Raw genomic sequence first — 25,362 nt, forward strand, 5'->3', positions numbered from 1 at the left:
TCATTACAGGCATAAACACACACAAAGTTTGACCACACTTCAGTTCCAAACTATACAATAAGTCTCTCAGTCAACTCTATGCCATTTTCTTCAAATAGTAATCACATTACAATGCCATCAAATTGCTGCACACCTTCTTACCTTGAATCCTTCCACACATCAGAAAATGGATCATGTAAGATGTGCATTTTCCCCTTTACTTAAAGCAACTCATAACTGAAAAAGGTTTGCCTACCTGATTAAGGCTGTCTATTCGCATTAGTGAAATTATGATATAATGGAAATGCTTTGGACACATCTGAAAAATTGGCACAGAGACTAATGAAGCCCATCAGAATACTGGAACGCACACAGGTTGGCATAAACTCTCACTGCAAGACATTTCTCTCACTGCAAGACAAACAGCAGTGCATTTGAATGGATGGTCAAGACCATTTCTGCCAAATCATCACCTGCCATAAAATAGCCCTGAGAGGCGTGTGTTTGAAGGCAGACATGCTTGCCAAATACAGTAGTCATCACTGTGTCTAGTGGACAGGTGCACTGACTCACCTCAGCTGCTCATTCACAGTAATTGGGTGTGGTGTCTCATGCACTCATATTCAGTCAACACAGTCTTTACATTACCTCATCATAATGAGGGAAAATCAATTATGCAATGTGCATATGTGCAATGTGCCCCCTTGATGGAAATATTACTTAATCAAAAACATATTATTGCATCATTTATTAAGTATTAACAATAATGTATAAACATATTTTAGATAGGCTTATTTACTATGAACAAACTATTTATAACTGTGTGAACAAATGCTTTACTGATGATAAATTATGTATGAACAAGAAATTACTAATGATGAACAAACCATTAACTAATAAGTAACAAAGGCTTAATAAATGATGAATTGTGTGTAGTTATTATAAAGTGTTACCCATATTTCAAATGTAGTGGAGTAAAGTACATTATTTGTCTTTCAAACGTATGGAGTAAAAGTCACACGTTTCCACAAATATTATACTCAAGTAAAGTACATACTCAAAAATCGATCAAAAGTACAGTAATCAAGTAAATGTACTTAGTTACTGTCCACCCCTGCTTGTGATTTTGACATTATATCAACACAACTAATTAACAAATGGTACATCCCAAAATGAATTTCCCAGATCTACTGAAGCAGTCTGAATAGATAAAAGCACAAATCAGTTAAGATGAAGATCTTTTAGTTGTTTTCTTATTTTTCTTGTGTCACTGTTTGGCAGTGCAGTGAGGTTGTATAAAGTCTGCGTGGTGTATGGATGTGTGCTGAGATTAAGTTATCTGCTAGAGGAAGTGGGCCAATCAATGGCTTATTAGCTTTACAACCTTAAAGGAATGTGTACAATGTAATGTTAATTTGCAGCCTAATAGCAAATTGTTGTCATTTTTAGTCACACCTAAACAGAACAGTCTGATGTCTGATATCTAAATTAGGGTATCTCCAGTTTCTATTCATTTAGTTGAGTAGGCCTATTCATCTGTCGGATTTCTACTGGGTTTTTTTTTACAGAATATAAAGTGAAGTACAGAATAGAGCGCGTAAAAGTTGCCTAGTCTGCATCTTTTCAGGGAAGAGATCATTCAGGACAGGTTGGCGTTGGAGTTAATTGTTTTTTTGTTTTTTTTTAATTCAGTCTTCCAGGAGAATCTTAAGGTGTGCATATTTTTGCATTCTGACATGGGCTGGGTGATGTTGGGTGACAGGGCTTTTGAGCTGAGATTTGAAGTTTACCTTGAACAGCTCCCTCCTCCCTTGCCGGTCCCTCCCCTTGTTTGGATTTCATATCGCAGTATCGGTGTAGCACTTTTCACCCGGAGGTGCCGTAGCGAATGAATGAATAGGGGATCGGTATGTCGGACCGACAGAAAAGAAAACCATCGCCACCTGATCCCGCTTCTCGTGGTTTACAGGTAGACTCTCCGGCCAATTTCAGGTAAAGCACTGCGCCGAATGTCTGTGATACTTTTTATTAGTTCATGTGGGGCTTGCACCACTCAGTGTGGAGTAGACTGGGGGCTTCAGTCAGCTAAAAGCTGCCTACACCGCTGGCTTTGCACTGCAGAGGATGCTGATGCTTGTTGCTAGCAGCAGCATGAGCTTTTTGGTGTCGTTGAATACATGTGTTTTACTCGCTGTTATCGCTACAGCGTGTCTGGTTTGTTAGACTTACGTTATTCGGATAGATAGGGCGTTGTCTCCTCCCTTGATATCAGACCTGAGTGACAACTTATTTGTTGCAGACGGGCCAATTCGTTGCCTCTGGATTTGTATGTTCGTCTGGTCATATTGTTTTGTTTACATTGAGTAGTAAAGCATGAAGGCATGTTTATTAACCCGTAATGACTTTTATTAAATTATATTAAACTACAATTTACCCTATTCAGTAAATGAAAAACTTAATTTTCTTTGAAAACTGAAACTATAAGTAAAAGAGACTTGACAGCATGCTGACCTTCAAGATGGTCTTAGATTGGTCAGTTTCTTTGGCGCATAGGAGATATTATTTCATGGGACACAGCTCAGCAGACCAAATAAAGAAGCTGTGGTATCGGTTCCCCAGTCCCAGAGGACTTCACAGAAAAGCTACATTTCATCTGCCAGCTTTTGGAGAGCAAAGCATCTGTAGCTGTGCATTGTCCCTGTAAAAAAACAGACTGTCACTGGCCACCAGTGAAGACAACCAACAACATAGTAAATTTAATTTTAAAATCTAATTTCTTCAGAAACCCCCCCCAAACATAATGCACTGTTTGCTGCTCCTATCAGATTCTAATTGTCATCCCCCTATACGCGATGCCCTCCAGCCACTCTGTAATAAAGCTCCCCCTCTGCACTCCAGGGTTTGGCTGTCTCCCAGAGTAGGGCATCTGCTGAGGTCCTTTTATTTATAACCTTCTGCAGGGTCAGCCATGCTGAAATCCTCAACTGACTCGATCACTCTGTTTCTTTTCAGAGGCAATCAAGAGCAAGCTTGTCACCACTCTACCCTGAGTGCTTTGATCATCTCAGAGTCGTAGCGTCTGTCTTCGCTTTTCGTGGTGACTGCTGTCTTCAGAAATGTCCAAATGCGCTGTGGAGCAGCAACAGAAAAAGGGCGATGTAGATTGGGATGCACCCTGGATGCCAGAGTGTATTCATTTAGTTTGTGTAATACACAGTATGATTTGGGCCTGATTTCTGGGTTTCCTGTATCAGCATCTGTCCTGATTTATCCAAATCTGGTAATATAACCACACGAGAGCTGCATATATGCTCTTTTTGTTCTTATAGCATAACGGTGGTGCCACAACACATATCTCTGCACCTCTCTGTGGATGTTACACCATCATTACTGATAATTGAATTTAGGTTACTTTAGTTTTGTGCCATGTGTCATGTGTCAAGTGAACAAATAGAATGTTGTTTGTTGGTCCTTCAGTGAAGGGCGGTGTTGTGTTATTTACCATCCAGAAGAGATTTGTCTCGGTTGATGCGCTCTTCAGTCTCCAGAGATTGGTCTGCAAGAGAGATACTGTAGGTTATTATCCAGATTGAAGATCTATCCTGGAGATGCCTTAAAGGTTACTTTCCAGATTGAAGATCTATCCTGAATATGTCTTGAGAGGAGGTTATCCCATTGAGAACTAGGCACTTTGAACTTCCTCATTATATTCTTTTGAAGCCACTGAGCCCTACAGGCCTGCTAGTCTTGTTTTAGAGTATGTGGCAGAGAATTTTAACCGGCATACCCCACAAACTCTTATAGCCTACACTTATAGCCTACAACTGAAGCAGAATAATGTTTCTGTGTTATCAATTTGATCAGCACATATGTCGTATGTCAAAATAATCAAATACATACTTAAATATTTAAAATATGAAGTCAGCAAATTGATATACATATTAATTTATTCTTTATGCATTTTAGGTGTAGTCATGTAGCAAAAAGTTCATGTTCTCTGGCATGGCCAGTGATAACAGATTTGGAATCGCTCTTACTCTCTCGGAAATGCATTTATCTTCAAGGCTTAAAAATATCTCTCAGGCCCAGTCCACACATCTGTTTGCTTTTCTGGATCTCTGGTAGATCTTAAGCCCTGTGCTGTGCAGAGCTCTATACCATGCTGAGTGTGAGGAGCTGCTTTAATCACATACAGCAGGATTAGAGTTTTATCAAGCCACTGGGTTACCAGTCACTTTCCAATGTGTTTTACTGTAAAGTAGACTTCTTTTGTACTTGCTCAAGGCCGTGGTCTATATTTGACTGAACCCTCTGAAATGTTTCATGCGTGGTTTTCTCATATTTATTTCATAAATCATAGTTCTGTAAAGAGATTTTGAAAATCACATGGGAAGTTTACTTAGCCTCAAGGCTAATTAAGGTTTAAACTATTGATTAGGAGCAGTTTGAAGCTGCAGTGATGGATTTGCGAGTTCAATAGTTTCAAAATTGATCTGCTATATCCAAAACATATCCTTTTTCTAATCTTACTCTCCATGAGTTCCCATTTCCACTTTCATATTATAGGTTCCTTGCTCTTCTTTGTTATAGCCATTTTCTTTTCAATTTCAGCCAGTGCTTTAAAACTGGTGAGTCAAATCACTTTAAAATAGTTTTAAAGATCGGTAACATCGACCCCTGAAGTGGAGTTGATTTTGGGATGGGGCTTGTTAGCCTAATGAGATTGCGACAGAGACTGAGACATAAAAAAACAGTAAGTAAAGACAGAGAATTTAAGGATACATCATCAGTAGCCTACAGTTAACTCGTGCATCCAATATTCACAGCATCAAGAAACTACACGTAGGCCTTGACTTTGTCTGTGTGTGGACATTTGTCAGTTTTACATAAGTGTGACTAGTGTTGACCAGAATGAATCACTCATCACATTATAATATTAATGGCTCATGTACCACTGATAAAGAGACTGGACAAACATTTACTATGGGTGTTGTTGATGTGTCAGAAGCCATGCAGGGATTTCAGTAACCTCGAATGGCATGAATGGGTGGGTGCCCCAGATGAGATGGCGTGTAGTCTATTGTTTGCATTTGGAGGTCCAAATCCCTGGAGCCATTATTTGCAGAAAGCCCCCAGTGAAGAGAGCATGTGAGGCTTTTCTATCTGAGCTAAGACAATCGTGCACATCTGTGAATCATAGCTACCGTAGCGTGATATTAAAGGACAGTATAAAAATAGTGGTATGTCTTATATGGTCTTATAAGAAGATTTTCCCCTGGTCTTGAAGATAAAGCATTAACGATTAAGTAGGCTCTCTGGGCTTACATTTAGCTGCATACAATGAATAATGAGAGACTCTCTTTGTATATGGAACGACATACATGTCTGTTCTGGTGCAATTGTCTTCTTTTGTGTAAGCCCTGTGTGTCTGTGTGTTATTCCTGTGTCTATGTGTGTGGCATTATTGTCTGCATGTGTCTGTGTGCATGCGTGTGGCGATGGATGTGCTGTGCTCTGGAAATGTAAATTCAGTGTCTGCCTTGCCTGAGCTGCATCCTATCATGGGAGTTCAGGTGTGACGCTCTTACTGTTTGGATATCTCATTGAACTCACTCAGGCTCATCACAATTCCATCCCCCAGGCAGATAAAGCAGCCAGTTAGAAGGGAACACTGCTGAAGCAAAGATACCTGTTTTTGTTTATGATTATGTCTGTGTTTTTGTTTATCTTTAGCAGCACACAAACAGGGCAGAATGAAAGACTGAAAGTAGCTTTCCACTCTTTCTAATCCACTGACACATTTCCTGTCTTTATTTGCTGTGTTGAGACCCATAGAGGCTGCAGTGCTGTTTGTGCACACAAAGCATCTGTTTTCAGTGCTGTGATAGATGTCAGACTGTGTGTTCACATGGTCTCGCCTTATTGACAGTCCCAGGCGGAGCTCAGAAAGATACCAGACTGAATGACTGGAGCTAGATTCATTAGCCATTCATATTGTGAGCACTGGGAATTCCTTCATTGTTATTCACCTGTTAGCCTAAGCAGCATCAGTGCCCGGAGACTTGGTTTTGGCCTGTAAGAGCTCTAGTCAAAGTGCTGAATCTCTTTCCTAATGTGTCTCAAGTTACAGATATTTACAGCTATCATTGAGTATTTGTGGTTTAACTAGGAAGAGTTCAGCAAACCGCTATTATTTATCAAAATTGTATCTTCCCACTATCACTATTATGAGTTGTGAGAAAATAAGACAGTTATTTTAAGTGTGGCTTCTTAACAAGATGATGTACTTGGTAAGCTGATGTACAGAGCACGTTACAAAGACCCATCTGTGGTGAAACAGATAACACAGGCAGCTAGGGTTACACTTTAAATGAAACACCTTCCTTAAATGTACAAGCTCCACTCACAGAACATCCTCTCGAGACTCCTCTTGCTTTTACCCCCATAATTGCTTTTTTAACAGTGTTTTTACATTACATCAGTCAGCAGCCTGTCAACTTGACATGTTCTATTTGAACCATATGGATACACCATGGGAGAGAGGGGGAAGAAGAGAGGAAGAGAAAAAAGAGAGAAAGCGAGAGAGTGGAGGAAAAATGAGGGTGAGAATTCATGAGAGCAAGAGAAAGAAAGGTGGGGAGAGGAAGATTAAGCAAGAAGGAGAGAATGATATAGTAGGTTAACCCTTAAAGGAGAACCGTCACACCGGTGTGACGGGAATGTTGGGAAATTAACATTCTAAAGAATATCTGGGTTCATTGAATTCAACATAGAATTTTAGAACCTTCAATTGTTGCGGAAGAATGTTCAAAAACCTACACCTTTAAGGGTTAAGAGAATACCTTCCAAAAAGGAGTTGGTGTGCCTTAATCTCTCAAGTCGGCAAACCCAAACCTGTCCCCATCCACCTTTCCTATTTACTGGCCCCTGATGTGATGATGTGGTGAAACGCTATTGGTTTGTGATGGAGAGGGGGGGCCTGAGATACTCACTGTCAAGTTGATAAACTCTGTCGAGGAGAGCCAGGCCTATTGAAGACATTCATCAGAGTGGGCTGCCAAACAGGAATAGCACCCTGACGATTTACTGCCACCTTTTAACTGGGTCCCGCATCTTCGCTCCCTCGCACTCTGAAAGGCCACACTACCGCAGTCTCCCATCGTCAGTAGGTTTCATTATTTTATTAATAACTGATCGAAACAACCTTAAATGTATGTCGAGTAATATTTGTCAATAGTATAATTCAAGAATCAAGATACACTTTATTGTCCCACAATGTAGAATTTGTCTTGTACTTATGGTTATGGTATTTAGCAGACGCTTTTGTCCAAATTTTGTACAAATAACAACAATACAATAGATAAATTTAACAGTAAACAATTGAAAAAGTTGGCAAGACTACCCCAAGGAGAACACATACTGTACAGAAGACATAATAATGCTGGGAGAGAATGGATCAAAGGCTCGTGCATATGTGAGTGTCTGTGTGTGTGTGCTGTGTTTTGTTGTGTGTGGTATGGTGTTTGGTGTGTGTGCTGTGTTTTGTTTTATTGTGTTTGGTAGTGTGGTGTGGTCTGAAGTGCCTGCGACATGTCAGTAGAATGAGGATGTGTGGTGATGTGTGATGCTGTGTGATGGTGTGTGGTGGTGGGACTGTTCTGCAGGGCTTGTGCTGAGAGCTCATTAGATATTCTCATTGTTGCTCTTTGCCTGCGCGTGTGCCTGCTCAGCCTGCCCTGTCGGAGCAGAGCTGCATCGTCAGCTGATCCAAACGCCAGCCTCCCCCACTCGTTCCAGCATCCCTCTCTCTCCTCTCCCTCTCTCCAGGACGCTGTCTCTCTTTCTCTCTTTATCTCTCTCTCTCTCACTCTCTCTTCCTCTCTCTCCACACACGCACACACAGATATGAAACAGTTTTCTCAAGGAAATCCATGTCTATGTGATGTCACAGTGATGTCACATTTCCATTGTCCTTTAAAGGCATCCTAATCTTTTTAGGATTAGGATAATTCGTAGAATAGTTATGGGCAAAGATGATTTTATAGTTAATACACTTATGCTTCACTCCTTTCTTTCCTGGGTCATCTTTTTTATGATAACTTTCAAGTTTTTGTATTGGCAAAGCATTTAAATAAATTGATTTGGTCTATTGCTGTTTTTGCATTCTACACCTCTCATGGTCTCTGTTGTAGGAGTAGTGGATTTTAAAAGGCTTTGGGAACAGGGCTGTTTGAACATGAAAGCCCCTCCAATCCTGGAATGACGTTCCGCTAGGATGCACAGCTTCTCCTCTTATTCCAGCTCCTGAAAAGATCTGCTGAAAGATCCAGTCAGTCCACTAATAAATGTCTCTCACTCTTCAGCTATGAACCCTCGCTGATGACAGACGCAGTGTTACAAGACTGCTGGGGTCGTGCCTTCTCTTATGCTAAATCTGCCACTTTGACTGATACTACAGGCTAGGTTCTGTATGTAGCGGCACTAAGGATTGGCTCAGAGCCACTAGAGGACATATGGTCTTGGATGGGAGCCATATGCCCACTGAGGATGTGAGAGAGGCACACGTCCTTCTAGTCCAGTCACATGGCCTGACCAGAGGGCCAGTCAACAGGGGGTTCTGTTGAGTGAAACATGGCCACATCAAAGGAGTAGGTCATTTACAGTATTCTGTTGTGGAATTCATAGAACAGAAAGTGACTAGAAAGAAAGATTTTATGTCAATGTAGCATTGTGTGTTTTCACTGTATTGGCCAACAAATTTAGTCTGTATCAAAATGAAGGGTTCCTTCATACACATAAAGAGATTGAACCTAATAGTATTTAAAATAATGTTCAGGACAGTCTATGTGACAAAAACATTATGTGAATATGAATATCATCATTACACCAGAACGTGTAACTGTCCCATTCTGGCTTGATGAATAGAATAACTACTGGGCTTATAACTGTATTATTGTGTCAAACAGGAGATAAAAATAACTTTGCTTTCATTGACCCTTGTTTGGTGCTTGTTTACTCTAAATGACCACATCTTTATTTAATCCTCATCAGTGTCACATGATTGTGCAAGCCGGAAGCCCTGTTCCCAGTCTAATGTGATATTACATGTTCTTACTGTAATTGCTTCTGTTAAGCTCCGTAAACATCCTCCTGGCGAAGTCCTCTTTTGTGAGAGGTCCCCTCTGTCCCCTCTGTGGTCGTCCACACTGCTGTCAGTCTTCATCTGATCTTGGCTGAAAAGCATCCTCGGCTGCGTGCACACACACAAACGCACAGAGCCCCTCTCCGCTCCATGATGCTTCCCCTTTGAGGCAGCAGAGAGCTATAAATAGGGAGAGGCTTCTCTGTTACTGCACCTCCTCACACACTGGTACAATCACTAGTACACACACACACACACACATACACACACACACATACACACATACACACACACACACACACACACACACACACACACACACACACACATACAGTACACACATACACACACATACACACACACACTCACTCACTCACACTGTCTCACCCATTCGGTGCATGTCCTTGAGAAAAATCTGTATAGGTCATTACGTTGGATCTGTACGTGTGTGTGTGTGTGTGACGGTGTCTAAAACAGGCTACTTGCACTCACACTGACACACACACACACACACACACGCCTAACGTTGCACCCATGACGACTGGTGTGACTGTGACCTCCCCCCACCTTTCCTTCAGGAGACGAGGAAGACTCCCCAGTCTCAGCAACAGCCCTCGTCCCCTCGGATCCTGCTGCAGAGCATCCCACGCACAGACAGGCAGGCAAACAGACAGACAGGCAGGCAGGCAGGCAGACAGACAGGCAGGCAGGCAGGCAGGCAGGCAGGAGTAGGAGTAGGAGCAGGAGCAGGCATGTGGCAGCAGAGGGGGCAACCTGAGTTGGATTGATCCACGTCATTAATTATAGAGGAGGAGGGGGGTCCGTAAGAGAGCAGCAGCAGCAGCAACAGCAGCCTCTTCAGCGGTGGGCTCCAGCTGAGCCCTTTACTCCCGACGCTTCTGCTTTTTGTCCAGGACAGCACTTTAGCAACCGCACGCGCCCAGGAAGTAAATGTAAATAGAAGAGGAGGGAAGGAAGACGAAACAGGAGGAGGAGGAGGAGACCAGGACGGGGAGCTGGTGAAGCAGGAGCGTAGCGGAGAGAGGAGAGCTGAGAGACCCATTTAAAAGACACGGACGCGGGCTCTTTATCACATCTTTTTCCCTCACCTTCCCGCTGGCAGAGGAGCGTATGGTGGAGTACGGATGGCATCGCACAGAACTCCAACGGTGCTCTGATCGTCCGCCACAAGCAAACCCCCACGCTGCCGTGTGCGTAGTCACAGCATGGAACCGAACAGGGACGGAGGAGAGGGCTGGATGGAGGACCAGTGGGAGAAATGGTAGGGGGGCTACTGGTCCCAGTCAGCCGCTCAGTGTGTTTACAGTGTGAGGTGTGAGACGGCTGTGTGACCTTGTGCTGGTTAGTGCGCATGTGTGCGCTATATTCTCCACAATCTGCAGCTCTTCTGTGAGCCCGCTTGTTCAGTGTCGCTTCTTCGGTGTTGCAGAATTGCCGGGATGTCCTTGAAATGGGGTGGCTGTATGTGTGTGTGTGTGTGTGTGTGTGTGTGTGTGTGTGTGTGTGTGAGTGTGTGTATGTGTGTGTATGTGTGTGTTTGGGATAGAGAGAGGGGGGAAAGGACAGATATTGGGGATGGGACAAGAGCTGATAAGTCTGATACTAGGATACAGGGAAGCAGCATGTTGAGAATATTGATATATTGAGAATATTGATGCTTCATTTTTAAATAGAGGAATGCAATGCATTTTTTATTAAAAAAAGTGTGTAGAAATTGCTGACGTTGCTACCAAAAATGTTAAGAGCTGGAGAGCTATTTAATGTGTGCAGGTGTATGATTAACCTGCTTTAGTGTTACCCTCAGGAAAATGCATAAATTGGTAAACCTATTAAGCTGATTGCAAATAATGTTTTCTCTGTGTTACCAAAGACATTAAGATAAATTACGAAATCTAATCATGATTGTGATTATAGAGAAAATACATTGAAAGGCAGTGCCTTTCTAGAGAGTCAGTGATGCCAGATTCAAGTGGAGCAATACTGAAATAAATGAAGGTCATTTTAATGGGGTCATTTTGCTGTTCACACAAACAAGTTGTGAGAGCTGTTCTCTCCTATCAAAACACACAAAGTAACACTTACTGTTTGTGTGAAAAGTTTTCATTTATTTTCTAGAGTGACCTGGGACTTGGCGGGCACCCAAACGCTTTTAGCTGCTGAGTCAGGAGCAGTAATTGGCAGCTGCATTGTGCGTTTGATGCTGCTAGAAGCACTGCTAATCAAACAGCCAGAAACAAAACAGCACAAAATTAAGTTATAATCAAATATATATGCATATATATGCATAAACAACACAGAAGCCACAGTGACCTTGACCATTAGTGTTAAATGTTTTATGTGACCACATTTATTGCCTGGTTCCTTTCTCATTCTCTCACTACTTCCCAGAATCCTCTGTTGTTGAGGGGGTCACCCCTGCATGTTTTATGTGGTGTGACGATATGCCATCCTGGGACTTGTCCTTGCAATCTTTAATTGCATATCTGAATGCCATAGACGGTGTCTTTATGTCCATGGTAATGTCCATTACCCTACCCTACTGTGTTTAATGCTGTGCTTTTATGTCGACTTATAGTGCATGATACTGAAGTGACCAGATGAGGGGTCTTATCAATCACATATGTTTTATAGACTGCCCTTCCTTACCCCTGCTTGCTACAGAATATATCTGCAGAGTCAGAGTGGCTGAAGAGTTTGTGTGTGTGCAGCTCTGAAGGTCAGGGATTGAACTTAAGATACCCCTAAATTTATACACACACACACACACACACACACACACACACATACATACACACACACACACACTCACACACACACACACACACACACACTCTCTCTCTCTCACACACACACACACACACACACACACACACACACACACACACACACTCTCTCTCTCACACACACACACACACACACACACACACACACACACACACACACACACACACACACACACACACACAAACATACATGTAAACATAAACATAAACACAAACACAAACACACACACACACACACACACACAGTCCCCAGCTGGGTAGACAAACAGTGGTCTGTCTTCTTCTGTAGCAGTGGTCAGTCTTTTGTTGGACTAGATGTCTCCAAGGAGTTATGACAGCTGCTATGGATACTGTTTTGGCTGCTTCAGCCGTGCTCTGCTTTCTCTCTCTGGAACACTGACATTTCCGAGGGTGCAATTACTTGATAACATGGACTTAATTAAATTTGGGAAATGAAGGCTTTGTTCCTGGCAGGCTGATCTAATCCAATGAGGACAGTGAGCTATTGCAGCACAATCTCTCTGAAGGCCGACTAAGCCTTACACCTGTTAGACGTTACAGAATGCAACAGTTTCCTCTGGCTTTTTATAGGCCATGTGCTGTGTAGCTCTAGCACAGACAGGAAGCAATAACACAAGAGCGCAAACTGTACACCACAGCCCATTAATGGGGCTATGTGTAGTTTTTCATTCAAGAATCACCTAGAAGTAGCAACAGACTGTAGAGAAACCATTTTGTTGAAATGTCAAAACACTTCGACTCTTGACTCTGTGTTGCCTAAATGTCCAAGATATCATGCTAAATAGCTAACTTTAGACACTGTTCAGACCATACTCTGTTGTTGTAATATCAGCTCTGTACTGTTGTGAACAAAATTGTGCATTAGGCAACTCAAATCCTACAGAATTTTACACATAGCCCTTATAAGTTGCTATGTGCTAATGCTACAGACTGCATAGTCCCCTAACCATAGGCAGCCATTGTCATATGTCTACTGTATGAAGTGGAGTTGTTAGCCTGCAGTGGTAAATATGAATTTGTCTGGCTGAGGTTTCACCAGTCTGTCAGTCTCTTCCGAGCCTCTAGCAGTCTGGAGCAGGATCTCAGTTGGTTGGTCTGGGTCAGCCGTGTCCGGAGGAACCTGCCGCCCACTCAGCTGGCTGCTCCCCTCCCCACGGTCTGTCAGTGTTATTTAAGCTTGACTACTTCTGACTGTCCCTCGGGCCCCCACATGAATGCCATTTCTCCCTTCTGTAGATCAACTTAGCATAGATAGGGTGAGACAGTCCAACCAAATGGAAGCCAAATGGACATTGCGTTGAATGAAGTGTTCAGAGGAGACTACTAGCACTAATTTTCTCTTTGTGTGACTTATTTGGTAATTTGGTTATAAACACTTTGCTTTACTGTATATAAACTGTTTATTAGCAATCTTCAGATTTTGTGAGATTTGGCTCAGAATGATGATTTTTCAAGAAGAGATCTATAGCAGGGGCAGCCGTGGCCTACTGGTTAGCACATCAGACTTATTACCGGAGGGTTGCCGGTTCGAACCACGACCAGTAGGCACGGCTGAAGTGCCCTTGAGCAAGGCACCTAACCCCTCACTGCTCCCCGAGCGCCGCTGTTGTTGCAGGCAGCTCACTGCGCCGGGATTAGTGTGTGCTTCACCTCACTGTGTGTTCACTGTGTGTTGAGTGTGTTTCACTAATTCACGGATTGGTATAAATGCAGACCAAATTTCCCTCATGGGATCAAAAGAGTATATATACTATATACTTATACTAGCTGTTAAGGAGCATAATGTTCCAGATATAGAGCGGAAATTCAGCAGTGTTAGGAATATGGATCAGGAGGATGTGTAGTGCAGTGACTGCACACGGATTAATTAGTGTTCCATCCATGCGGCCTTTTCCCTCAGGCTGACCCACGACATCAGTCTGGATGAGTTTGAGGACGAAGACCTCTCTGAGATCACCGAAATCACCGACGAGAGAGGCATGAGTCTCAACTGCAACAGCCAACTGGACATCAAGGTGAGGAGCGGCCTGAAGGGACCCTAACACTTCTGCATCTGCTGCTGCGTCTGGTCTGCATGACTGTGCAATTTTCAAAAAATACAGTTGGGAAATATTAATAGAAGACATTATTGATTAATAGAAGACATGCAGATTTAATTGTTTTAAGCTGTAGAAAGCTCATTCATGCAGTTTTGTTTTAATTTTCCCCTTGAATTTGAGTGCCTGGTGAGTGGTGAGTGTTTGATGTCCCTTTTTAAGATTGGGGGGAGAATGCTGGCTAATTTTAAAGTGTGGACTTTTTTCTGTCAGAACATCAAAGAATGTTTGAGGTAAACAGTATTAAAACCAGGACATTCTGAATGACAATCACTTTTTGCCAGGAGTCCTTCCATCCCAGAATGTTTTCCTTAGTCTCTTATTTCCTCGTTTTTCATGCAGTATGCATAACGGTATCTACCATATTGTGGAGGTAGATTGCCTCAAGAGGTGTAGTATTCAATAATAAATGAGCAAATATTCTGCAAATCACATGAGGATTGTTAATTGCTCTCATTGACTTGATGATTTGCTCTCTTTCTACACATAGACAATATTGTATGGTCTATTCATGGGTATGATTCAGAATTTATAATATGGTTTGTTAGTCACAATAGATATAACTACATTCAAAGTTATCAAAGAGTTAGTCTTGTTAGAACTGTTCCCCCAGTAAACAAGATAACATTATGACCGTGTCTATTTTTGAGGTTAATTATTTTTTCTCTGTGGGACAGATGCAGTCCTACTTTTATGCATATTTTAATCCATATTTCGATGTGTTGCATGAGTGAAGAACCCAGAATATTAACCAAAGAGCCTTTGCTCATAGACGGGCAAGTGGAAGGCTATTAATATTCTGTGTGAATAAAATACACCTCCCTGTCCTTAAGACAGGGAAAGGTGATATATTTCCTCTATTCTAAGCCTGGCCCTGTGCAATGATTCATGGCTTATCGCCCCACCATTCACTATAGGCCAATCACCTTGGTGAGTACAAGTAAAAGGTCGCTTGCTTATTTTCCAAGGGAGAGCAGTGAGGGTGTGGTGGCTTCAGGGCCGACAGGTCTTTGTGCTCCTCATAATGCGATTCCTTTTGAAACCTCCAGGAGGCTACAAGGATCTCATTATGGAGGTTTTGTGTCTCCCACTATGTGTTGAAGGCACACAAACGGAATATTTTGTTCATAACAAGAATAGTTATAATGGATGTTCCCTTTTGTGTGAGAGAGAGAGGAATCAAATAAAATGTTGTGCATATCTTATTAGTTGTAAAGAGCCTCAGGACAATGTGTGTTCCAGTTATATAGTGGTTATCCGGCTCTCAAGAAAGTGTGGAGGAGGAATGCACACCCAAATAGAGGTGCTGGCCAGGAGGTTATCAAATTAAAAGCAGAGTAGCCGCTCATTCTGATCTGTTGATATATTTACAGTTTTTCTCAGTCGCTTTGGTGCTTTTCTCACATCACTATTACTGTAACATTTGCACAACAGTTAGTGCATTTCTCAAAACAATTAGTGCAAACTGCAAAACCTAGTGGATAACCTGCAAAAGCACGTCACATGCTCAAAATGGATAGTCCATTCCTCAAAAGCAAGTATTTATGTCAATGAAACTGCCAGTGTCATCAAAATGAGAAGTCTTGTCACCATCGTTTATAAACAAGATAGTCAAATGGCTTTGTCATGTTTTCATTATGGCAGTTTATTCTCTCAGTGTTTTCCCATGCAAAAAAAAAGGTCAGAACTCGTGACACTACCTGAACATGCTCAACACAGCACTATACAGTACTTGTACAGCCATTTGAAAACTACAGTAAAGCTAGAAATTGCTGTAGTTAGGAAAGTGAATACAAGACACTGAATATGTACGTTTCACATTTTTACTGTATATGCTCTTTGCAATTCTACAGCATTGTGACAGAATTTGATAACTAGTTCACCAATTTCGTATGTAATGACTCAAGCAATGAAATGAAGACTATTAGTTTTATTGGGAATGACTATTCAGCATCCATAAGTATAGTTAATTTTGACTGACATGACAAAGCAACTGATACCATGGGCGGATTATGAACTTTCAGGCCCCTGGGCCCAGATGTATTAAGGGCCCCCCACTAATTGTTATATATGTGGGAGGGGGGGTTTAGGGGTCCTCTCCCAGAAAAAAAATAATTTGTTTGATGTGATTTCCTGTATTCTGGTGCATTTTGGGGATGGCCAATACTAAATTCAAACAGATTCATAGCCTACATCCTGATTTGTTGATACTGAGGCAATGATTCCATGCTTGGGCTTCAGGGCCCCCTGACCCCTTGGGCCCCTGGGCCTGGGCCCAGTAGGCCCGTGCAGTAATCCATCCCTGACTGATACATGTCCATTTGCAATTTGTTCAGAGGAAGGAGAAATTGCTACTATGATGTGCACAAATGACTAAATGTTGTGAAGGTTGAACTAATAATTATGAGAATTTTCATTCTGATCTGAGAAAAGCACCAAAGCGACTGAGAAAAACTGTATTAACGACAGACGTTTCGGAGATCAGAGTGTGTAGCTACCCTGCTTTTATATCAGGCTCAGAGCAGTCAGTAAAAATACTGTCTTTTGATTGAGGAATGTTAATAAATAGGTCTAGCAGTGTGAAATCACCAAATGTTAAAGGTATTTCTTTCAAGTCTCATATTTGGGATGTTCAGGTTAGCAGGCCATTGAAAATAAGTGTTCTTCTGTCTGTGAGAGTCTCTAGGGCTCTGTATTCAGAACCTAACTAAACAGATCCCAACTGTATGAGCCAATCAGGAAGCTTTCCAGTATAGTTTAGGTTTCAGATGTGCATGTGCTGTAAGGAGTGGCAGCTAAGTGACAGGTAGAGAGGAAGGCTAATGCTACTTACAGTATCTCTAATGCGGACAGTCGCACATACTCTATGGTTTTACTCTGTGCTTCTTTACACGCTAAGCTGCTTGCATTCCATTCTATCGGTGGTTAGTCTGTAACAAATAGAATGTAGCAACATGGAGAAAGACTCTGTGCTCCACAGTAGAGATGATAAATAGATAGATAGATAGATAGATAGATAGATAGATAGATAGATAGATAGACATGTTATTCATCCCATGGGAAATTGTAGGCATCCAGTAGCTTATACAACCATAACACAACAAACACACATACACACATATATCTCACATACATAAAATCACTCACAGAAATGTAAAAATGTAAAGAGCATGTGAAGTGATTACAAAGGTCTGGTATGGACTGACCATGTGATGCATTGACCATGATAAGGATGGCAGAGTGTGTGCAATGGTGGTAGTGTAAAAGTGAACAGTGCAGGGATTGAACAGTGCAATAACTTTGCTTATTATTAAATATTAACTATGACTATGAAAAGACAAGAATGTAAACATGATAGAATTGCTTAACAAACAAGAAAAAAATATACTTTAAGAACAATATACAGTATAACAGGGAATAAGTTATAAGATGTAGATGTTATGACCACGGTCCAGATTGTGTAGGAGGGCTATAGCCTGTGTGTGCTGTAGAGGGCGACTGAAGGCAAAACTCTCTGTGGTAAACAGTTATCTTTGATTACTGTTTTTAATAAGAGATAATAAGTCTGTATTTCTCCCTTCTCTGACGAATGAATATTCTTTATGGCTGCAGGATAAGGGATTGGATGCAGTGCTGTCTGTTACAGGTTGTAAGGGATTGGATGCAGTGCTGTCTGCCTCGATGCATGTTAAGGGTTGAGCGTGTGCATTCTCCTTCTCCATCTGACCAGTTTTGGTGATGCCCTATGTGTATTTTCAGTTGTGACGTATACTGCAGGTTTGAAAAGAAGAGAGACGCAGTTGCCATGGAAATATCCTCTTCCTCCGTCCATGTTTTGGTTGACTCATGCCCACCCCCTCCTTTTATCCTCCTCCTCCTCTTCCTCCTCTCCTCTCCTCTCCCCTCCGCTTCTCATCTCTCGGTCCCTGATGGCAGACAAAGAGGATTGTATTTGAGAGATAACAATGTGGCTGATTGTGACCACGTAGAGGCAGGGAGCTCGCTAGTGTGTGTGTGTGTGTGTGTGTGTGTGTGTGTGTGTGTGTGTGTGTGTGTGTGTGTGCCAGCACAGGGAAGATGTGGAGACATGGTGACAGCGCACACCATTATGCATGAAACCATTTCTAGCATTTCATTACTCCCTGACATGATGGGAGCAGCGACAGTGTGGCTGAAATGCACATATGTAAGTAGTGTCCAAATGTCCAAGTGAATTCCTAGTGTTTTGTTTCCTGGCCCTTTCACGCATGCAGGTCAGGCATGTAGAAGCCTGTTAATGCGGATCAGCAGGTCTTCTGTCCTACATATCAACCCCCCCACACTCACCTCTGATCAATATGTGTCCTCCTTCCACACACCAGCCTGTGCTGCTGTCTCTCTGCTCCACCCACGCACGCACGCGATGGTCTCTCCTCCACCCACGCACACACACGATGGGGCCCAGTGCACCGTATGTTCTTCAGACCCATCTGAGTGATTCCCGCTGTTGGGTCATTAGTGATAGTTACCCCCAGGATGGCTGCTTCCACCGCAACCCCATTATTACCCCACCCGAGGGATCTTTGCCCCCCCCCTTGGGGTAGCAGACAGCGCTCCTGTACTGTGTGCTGGTGTCTGTCCTCCACCGCTGTGTCCCAATGTGTGTTCCTGTATAATTGATGAGCGCCCCCCCTCCCTCTCTCTCTTATCTACCCTCTTCTGTGTCTCCCCTAGGATGATGAGCTCAGAAATGAGGTCATCTTCCTCTGTGTGGGCGTGGGCAGTGTGTGTGTGGGTGTGTGTGTGTGTGTGTGTGTGTGTGTGTGTGTGTGTGTGTGTGTGTGTGTGTGTGTGTGTGTGTGTGTGTGTGTGTTTGTGTGTGTGTGTGTTTGGGACAGACTTTAGCAGACACAGGTGGTGTGCCCCAGGGAGAGCTAGCTTGGTCCTGAGGAGAGGAAAGGAGGGGAGAGGTTGAATGAATGAATGAATGAATGAATGACTGAATGGATGTGGTCCCAGGAGATGTTGGGATGCATTAGTGGCTGTAATGCTCACTAGGGTCAGCTGGTCATGTGACAGCAGGTGTGAATGGCCATTTTTTATGCTGTTATTGGGAGTGCTTCGGGTCAGTGGGTCAAAATATATTACTGCCAAAGACAAAGTGAATCCTGCCATGCACTTGGAGTGCAGTTTGATCAGCCTCAGTGGATGTGTATTGCTGTTGTCTGTTGTCTACCCATCCATAATATCCTGTTGCATCCATTAGCTTGCATGTGACAACTGAAAAGTAAGAATGTTGTATTGAGTGGAGACAGTATTATCACTGATCTATTTTCTGCATTGGATAAATGATGCCATTTTCCAGATGGCCTTGTGGGGAAGAGAGCCTTTGTGATGCTCGTTTTTAATATGTGTGGTTGGTAGAGAAAAAGTGAAGAATGTTCAGTCTCTCAGTCTCTCTCTCTCTCTTTCTCTCTCTCTCTCTCTCTCTCTCTCTCTCTCTCCTGATGTGTTGGGTCACATGATGCATATTATAAACTATAAACTCACACCTCCAGGCTCATCATCTCTGGATCTCCTGGTGTTGACAATGACTCTCTTGCTCACATCGTGTGCTGGATCAGCTCTCAGTGCCTCCAGCTCCCCCCCCCCCCCCCCCCCAACACACACACAAACACACACACACACACACACACACACACACACACACACACACACACATACAAACAGTCACACACACACACACACTGCTACTCATCGGCACGTGATCTAGTTTCCTGTATTGTTCCAAACACAGTGCCTCTATAGAGCTGCCCAGTACTGGAAAATACAGTGAATGGTGGGTGGTTTGAGTTGTAAGGCTACAGGGACCTGTTGTCCCCCCCCAGGGGTATGTACTACGTAGTATGCAGCATAATGGAGATGATTGGGGGGTATGGTGTGTGTGTGTGTGTGTATGTATGTGGTGGGGGGCTTGGACAAGTATCAGAATCCTCAGGCAGTGCTGTGTCTCCCTGCCCTGTCTCCAGCTTGTTGCCTAGCAACAGGCCAGGGCTCTTAAAGGGACCACGCATAAAAACACCCATAAAAAGCAGAGGAAAGCTCCAGTCCACCCCCACTGCCAGAGAAAGGGACAACTCCATCGATTAACCGCCCTCATGCTCAGCTGATCCAGTCTAGCACACTCCCATGATGAAGCTCAGTCAATGGAGGTTTATGGAATTGAGGAGGGCAATGGAAACAATGACATGGTCCAGAGCAGGACATGTCTCCCTTGTCTGCTCTTTTCATGTTTCAAAAAGCCTCTGCATATCTGACCAGGCATGCAGTTACAGGGCTATTTTAGGCTTGTGTGATGGAAATGAGTGTGGTTGTGGTTTGTTTGTTGTTTGTTTGTTGTTTGTGTGTTGTTAATCTAGTTCTAATCTGGAATGATATCAAGTGCAGATTTGTAGTCGGCTCATAATATCTTGAGTATTTGGTCTAGCTTGAGGGGAAGTCTTGGCTGTAGGGTTTGCAGTTCTCTGTGTGATTGTTGTGAACTGCATACAAATGTAGGACTCCAGACATAATCGCACCATAGCATCGGATTAGCCATCATCACATTCAGAGGATGTGCGTTTGCCAGCATAATCACAGTAGGCTACAATTTGGGAAATTCACCTATTCAAACACAGCTTTTTGTCAATTTGCATGTAAATAGATTTGCTTCATTAAAGATATGGATTTATTCCAGTGTAAGCCATGTGTTTGGTTAGACAATTTTGTATTGTTGTACATCCAGGTTTTGTATTGCACTGCAGTATTGCATGGTCTCTCAGGAGGTTTTTAGTCTATTCTTCCACTAAAGACCTTGAGATAAGGTATGGGAAGGTATTTTCACTGTTGTTTATGACCATTTTAGCTTATATCCATAACAAGTGGCAAGAATTTACAAATTGAAGACTGGCTACTCTTAGGATAATGATGTGTAAGTACGCTAGGCCTATGGATGGCTCTGTGGATCATTTTAATGCCTTTGTACTGGTGCTCATGATAAACTACCCATTGTTTTCTAATTTGGTTTCAAATGCTAGTTTTCATGTAGTGTTGTGAGATGCATGTTGTTGACAGTTCATGTTTGTTTTTGTTTGTGTACACCAGGTTCAGTTTGAGTGGCTAGCACATAGCTGAAGTGAAAAAGCATGATCTGTGTGCTTGAAAGGCTCTTAACAGCTTAACATGGACACCAACCTAAGGTCAGCTGATCTGCTCCTTAGCCAATAAGAGTTGACATGTGTCACACCTCATTATAGTGTTCCCTCATGCATAAAGCCCCTTCTACACTTTCCATGGGAAACACAGTCTTCGTTTTCTGAATGAGGAGAAACATACTCGTGGCTAATAGGTGTTTGTGTGTGTGTATGTGTGTGTGTGTGTGTGTGTGTGTATGCTTGAGTCAGAGCTTGTCACGTCTGAGAATAGCTTGGGGAAATCCATTCCGAATTAGGCGAGTGCACACATACACAGTGACCTAGTGCCCTTCAACCCCGTAGTTTGGTTCACAGTACTGAAATCAACCCATGAAATGAATGTTTCAGTAGATGTTCACATTCCATATCACAGCAATCTGCATGCTTTAAAACATGATTGGATGTGAATTATAAATTAGCCATGGATGGCTTAAAACATACTGTGTGCGTGTGATGAACACATGGTTACCGTTGTCATTAAAAAAGAGCCAGTTTTGTTTGCATCACTGGCTGGTTGCTATAGATACTGCCTGCCTTTCCTCATGTCATGTAGGCAGCCTCTCCTCTCTACCTCTCCTCGTCGCCTCCTCTGACGCGCTCACTCCTACTGTCTGCCTGGTCGAGGCTTGTAGAGGGCTGTGCGTAGAAGTAGCCATTTTAAAGTGTTGATGAGGATGGCGATGAGCGCTTCACTCATCAGTGGAGTTGGTAAACAGCCTGTGTGAATAGATCTTGTGTGGAGTGTGGTTTCCCCCCTTCCTCCCCCATCCTCTTCCTCCCCCCCCCCTCCTCTTCCCCTCCCCACTTCCCTCCCTCTTCTCTCCTCTCTGTGAGTCTGGTTCAGCCGCTGCCATGTTTAGAGTAAGGAGTCTGGATTAGCCAGTAGTGAGAGTGTTAGCGTCTGATGTCAGAGCTCGTTCTAATTGGCTCGTTCACTCCCCCCATCCCTCCCTCTCTCCCTCCCTCTCTCCCTCCCTCAATGCTCTTCTGCTTCTCCATCTCCCTTACTTTGCTCCCTGCTCTTTCCCCGCTCTCTCTCTCTCTCTCTCTCTCTCTCTCTCTCTCTCTCTCTCTCTCTCTCTCTCTCTCTCTGCGTGACTGACGCCTGCTCTGGCCAATCGTTCGCAGGCTCATGTGATGCGGGGAGCCAATAGTGGCCTGGGGAAGGTGGAGGCAGGCGCAGTGGGACACATCCAGTCGGAGATCCTTCACTTGGACCTGATAGATGCTGCCGACGGCAACTGCGAGCAGGAAGTCTGTCCAGCCGCCACCAAAGCGCCCGCCAAGAACCCTGTGCCCGGCGCCATGGATACCTACCGGCCCAAGAGACCCACCACACTCAACCTGTTTCCACAGGTGCCTCGCACGCAGGTATGGCCCCTGGTGCTGTTGTCAACGCTCAAAATGCAGAGCTAAAAATAGTGTGTGTGTTTGTGTGTGTTTGTGTACTGTATATATGTGTGTCTACAGACCATACGTGCACTTGTTATTGAGGCTATACATGCATTGTGCTCTAATGTTTTACGGATGTTAGTGTAAGATATAAGTAATAACTATAGACATATAGATAAGTGTTTGTGTGTGTGCTTCTGTGTGGATGCTTGGGAGATAGAGGAATAAAAAGGATATTTTGTGTGTACACATATGTTTCGTGATTGCATTAATGGATTCATAGCATTTCGTTTATGTATCTGGTTGTAAGTGTGAATGTGTGTGTGTGTATTCATCCGTTGTTTGAGGGAGGCTGCTGTGGTTGTGTGAAGCCTTTTGGAGATGGATTCTCGCGAGTCGTGTTGTGCATACAGCCTAGCGTGTGACTGTGTTTAAGGGACTGAGGCTGTAGAGGAGTGGGCCATATGTGCCCGCTGCCGGGCACGGCTGTGTGTGTGTGTGTGTGGTTGTGTGTGGTTGTGTGGTTGTGTCTAACTCGCTTTTCTGACTCACTGAGTTGACTGACCTCCTGGCTTAATGAACTTGGATTGCCATGGCCATGTAGATTATCCATAGGGCTGGACATGGGTCTGAGCACTCCTTACCGTGTGTGTGTGTGTGTGTGTGTGTGTGTGTGTGTGTGTGTGTGTGTGTGTGTGTGTGTGTGTGTGTGTGTGTGTGTGTGTGTTACTGGCTGTATGTGTGTGTGTGTATGTATGTGTGTGTGTGTGTGTGTGTGTGTGTGTGTGTGTGTGTGTGTGTGTGTGTGTGTGTGTGTCTGTCTGTGTGTGTGTGTATTTGTGTGTGTGGCTGTGTGTGGCTGTGTGTGTCTGTGTGTGTGGCTGTGTGACTGGGTTTTAAAGGCAAATTATCAGAAAGACAGTATTAAAAGCTCATCTGAGGAAGATATGCACACACACCCAGTTTGACTCACACCTCAGCTGTCATCGCACCAATCAGAGAAGCGCTATATTTGGCTCTTTGTGATCTTGTCTTTCAAAGTAGTTGGACAGTGGCTTCTCTGATTTGTGTGTGTGTGTGTGTGTGTGTGTGTGTGTGTGTGTGTGTTTGTGTGTGTGTGTGTGTGATTGTCTGTTGTGAGCTCCTGTTTTTGTGTGTGTGTGTGTGTGTGTGTGTCTGTGTGTGTCTGTGTGTGTCTCTGTGTGCGTCTCACTGTGTGTTGGTGAGTGGTGAGTGACTGTCATGTGAAGGAATCTGCAGTCGCCTCATTGGAATAATTGCCTGGCTGACCGTCCTCAGGGGTTTGTAGTTGTGCAATGCTCAGTGATGAAGAGTCCATCTGCTCCATGATGAGCAAGACGTCCTCCCTATCGATCCTTGTGATGGTGTTGTGACCTCAGAACGGCCAATCATATGAATACTAAACTTAAACATATTCAGTGAGATCATCGTGTTCCGACCACCCACAATCGATTTCATTGTTGTCGGTTATGGTGTGGAGCAGGGAATGCAGTGTCACTTGACAACCCTGGCGCTGACGTGTTTTGATGTACTATTAAGTTTGACTGTATTGGTTATATAATTCTGTCTGTCTGTGGAATGCTTCAGAGCACTAACAGGATTAGACCCCTTTGCTTGTACTTCTAGTTTAGATGAAAGGTTGTCAGAACAGACTAATGTTATTCAAACTCAAAGGTAGGACACTAAACAGTTTGGGTCCAAGAAATGATGGTCACAGAAACCAGTTAAAAACACAAAGCAAGCTATAATTTAAGAAAACATTTTTAAGTTTTAAAAATATTAAGTGGTTAAATATGACAGAATGAGTTAGACTTTACTCAATAGGTGCCGTGATAACCTCAGTCTCTTTAACTAGCGATAGAATCACCAGTCCTATAATCTGCCCCTCTCAGTTCAATGGCAGCAATGAGTGTGGACATGTTAAGAGTGTTTGTGAGACACATGTCCAGATTGGCTTTGAGATTGATGGAGTCTTGTCTAATGAGAAGGTAGAAGGGGAAAGATATGTTCCTGTTCCAGAGATGTTCGAGGACATGTGGTTTAGTTTAGTAAAAAGCCACTTTCCTGACAAATATAAAGTTGTGCAACCCAGTTAAGGTCAATTATGTTAGCATTAATCTAAAAAAGAATTCCTAGCTAATTGAAAAAGTACATTTTAAAATCAGGTTATTCTAATGGAGAACTTGTTTTCCAAATGGTTGTATTTAATTAAGGACTCCACACACCCTACTTGGACCATTCCCTGTCAAAGACTCAATGTTGTGACAGTGTGGTATTTGTGTTGAGGTGGATTTAACTAGGTGGATTTGCCAGACTGGGTCTACCTGACTGAATAATGTAGGTCTGGAACCCCACCAGACACACAACACTGCTAGGGCTAGTCAGACACTTATTCCCTTTTGTTCATGGCCATAAGAATGTAAATGAATGTAATAATGGATGAGAATAATAGTAGGATAATTAAATAGGATGCTAATGAATGTTACTACACTACACTTTAATAAGCATATTTAATCATATATTTCACTATGCACACCGGCCATTCAATGTGCCTGGCCTTATCGGGGTGTATGTTGCAGTAAGTGTCAGTAGGTGCAGTTCGACTGACCAGCTGCCCCTGTCCTGGGATTCTCTCTCTGATAGTGTAATCCCTAATCTGGACACGTGTGCCTCAGCCTCGGCCTTGGCCTTGGCCC

The 25,362-nt window shown here is 43.2% G+C and overlaps 1 protein-coding gene across 2 annotated transcripts in view; it reads left to right on the forward strand.

Annotated features, from left to right (window-relative positions):
* The first annotated feature begins 1,790 nt into the window (after positions 1-1,790).
* mapk8ip1b (mitogen-activated protein kinase 8 interacting protein 1b) overlaps positions 1,791-25,362 on the forward strand; it is a 37,892-nt gene continuing 14,320 nt past the window's right edge. Inside the window, exons 1-3 of one of the 2 annotated variants that reach the window (XM_042062296.1) lie at positions 1,791-1,971; positions 13,847-13,961; positions 22,382-22,624. In XM_042062296.1, coding sequence (XP_041918230.1) covers positions 1,889-1,971; positions 13,847-13,961; positions 22,382-22,624 — 441 coding nt within the window. In that variant the 5' untranslated portion in view covers positions 1,791-1,888. Of the gene's footprint in view, positions 1,972-9,851; positions 10,404-13,846; positions 13,962-22,381; positions 22,625-25,362 lie in introns of those variants that run through there. The other variant, XM_042062297.1, reaches the window with a different exon arrangement.

The sequence above is a fragment of the Alosa sapidissima genome, chromosome 14 (genome assembly GCF_018492685.1).
Source record: "Alosa sapidissima isolate fAloSap1 chromosome 14, fAloSap1.pri, whole genome shotgun sequence".
Lineage (NCBI taxonomy): Eukaryota > Metazoa > Chordata > Actinopteri > Clupeiformes > Clupeidae > Alosa > Alosa sapidissima.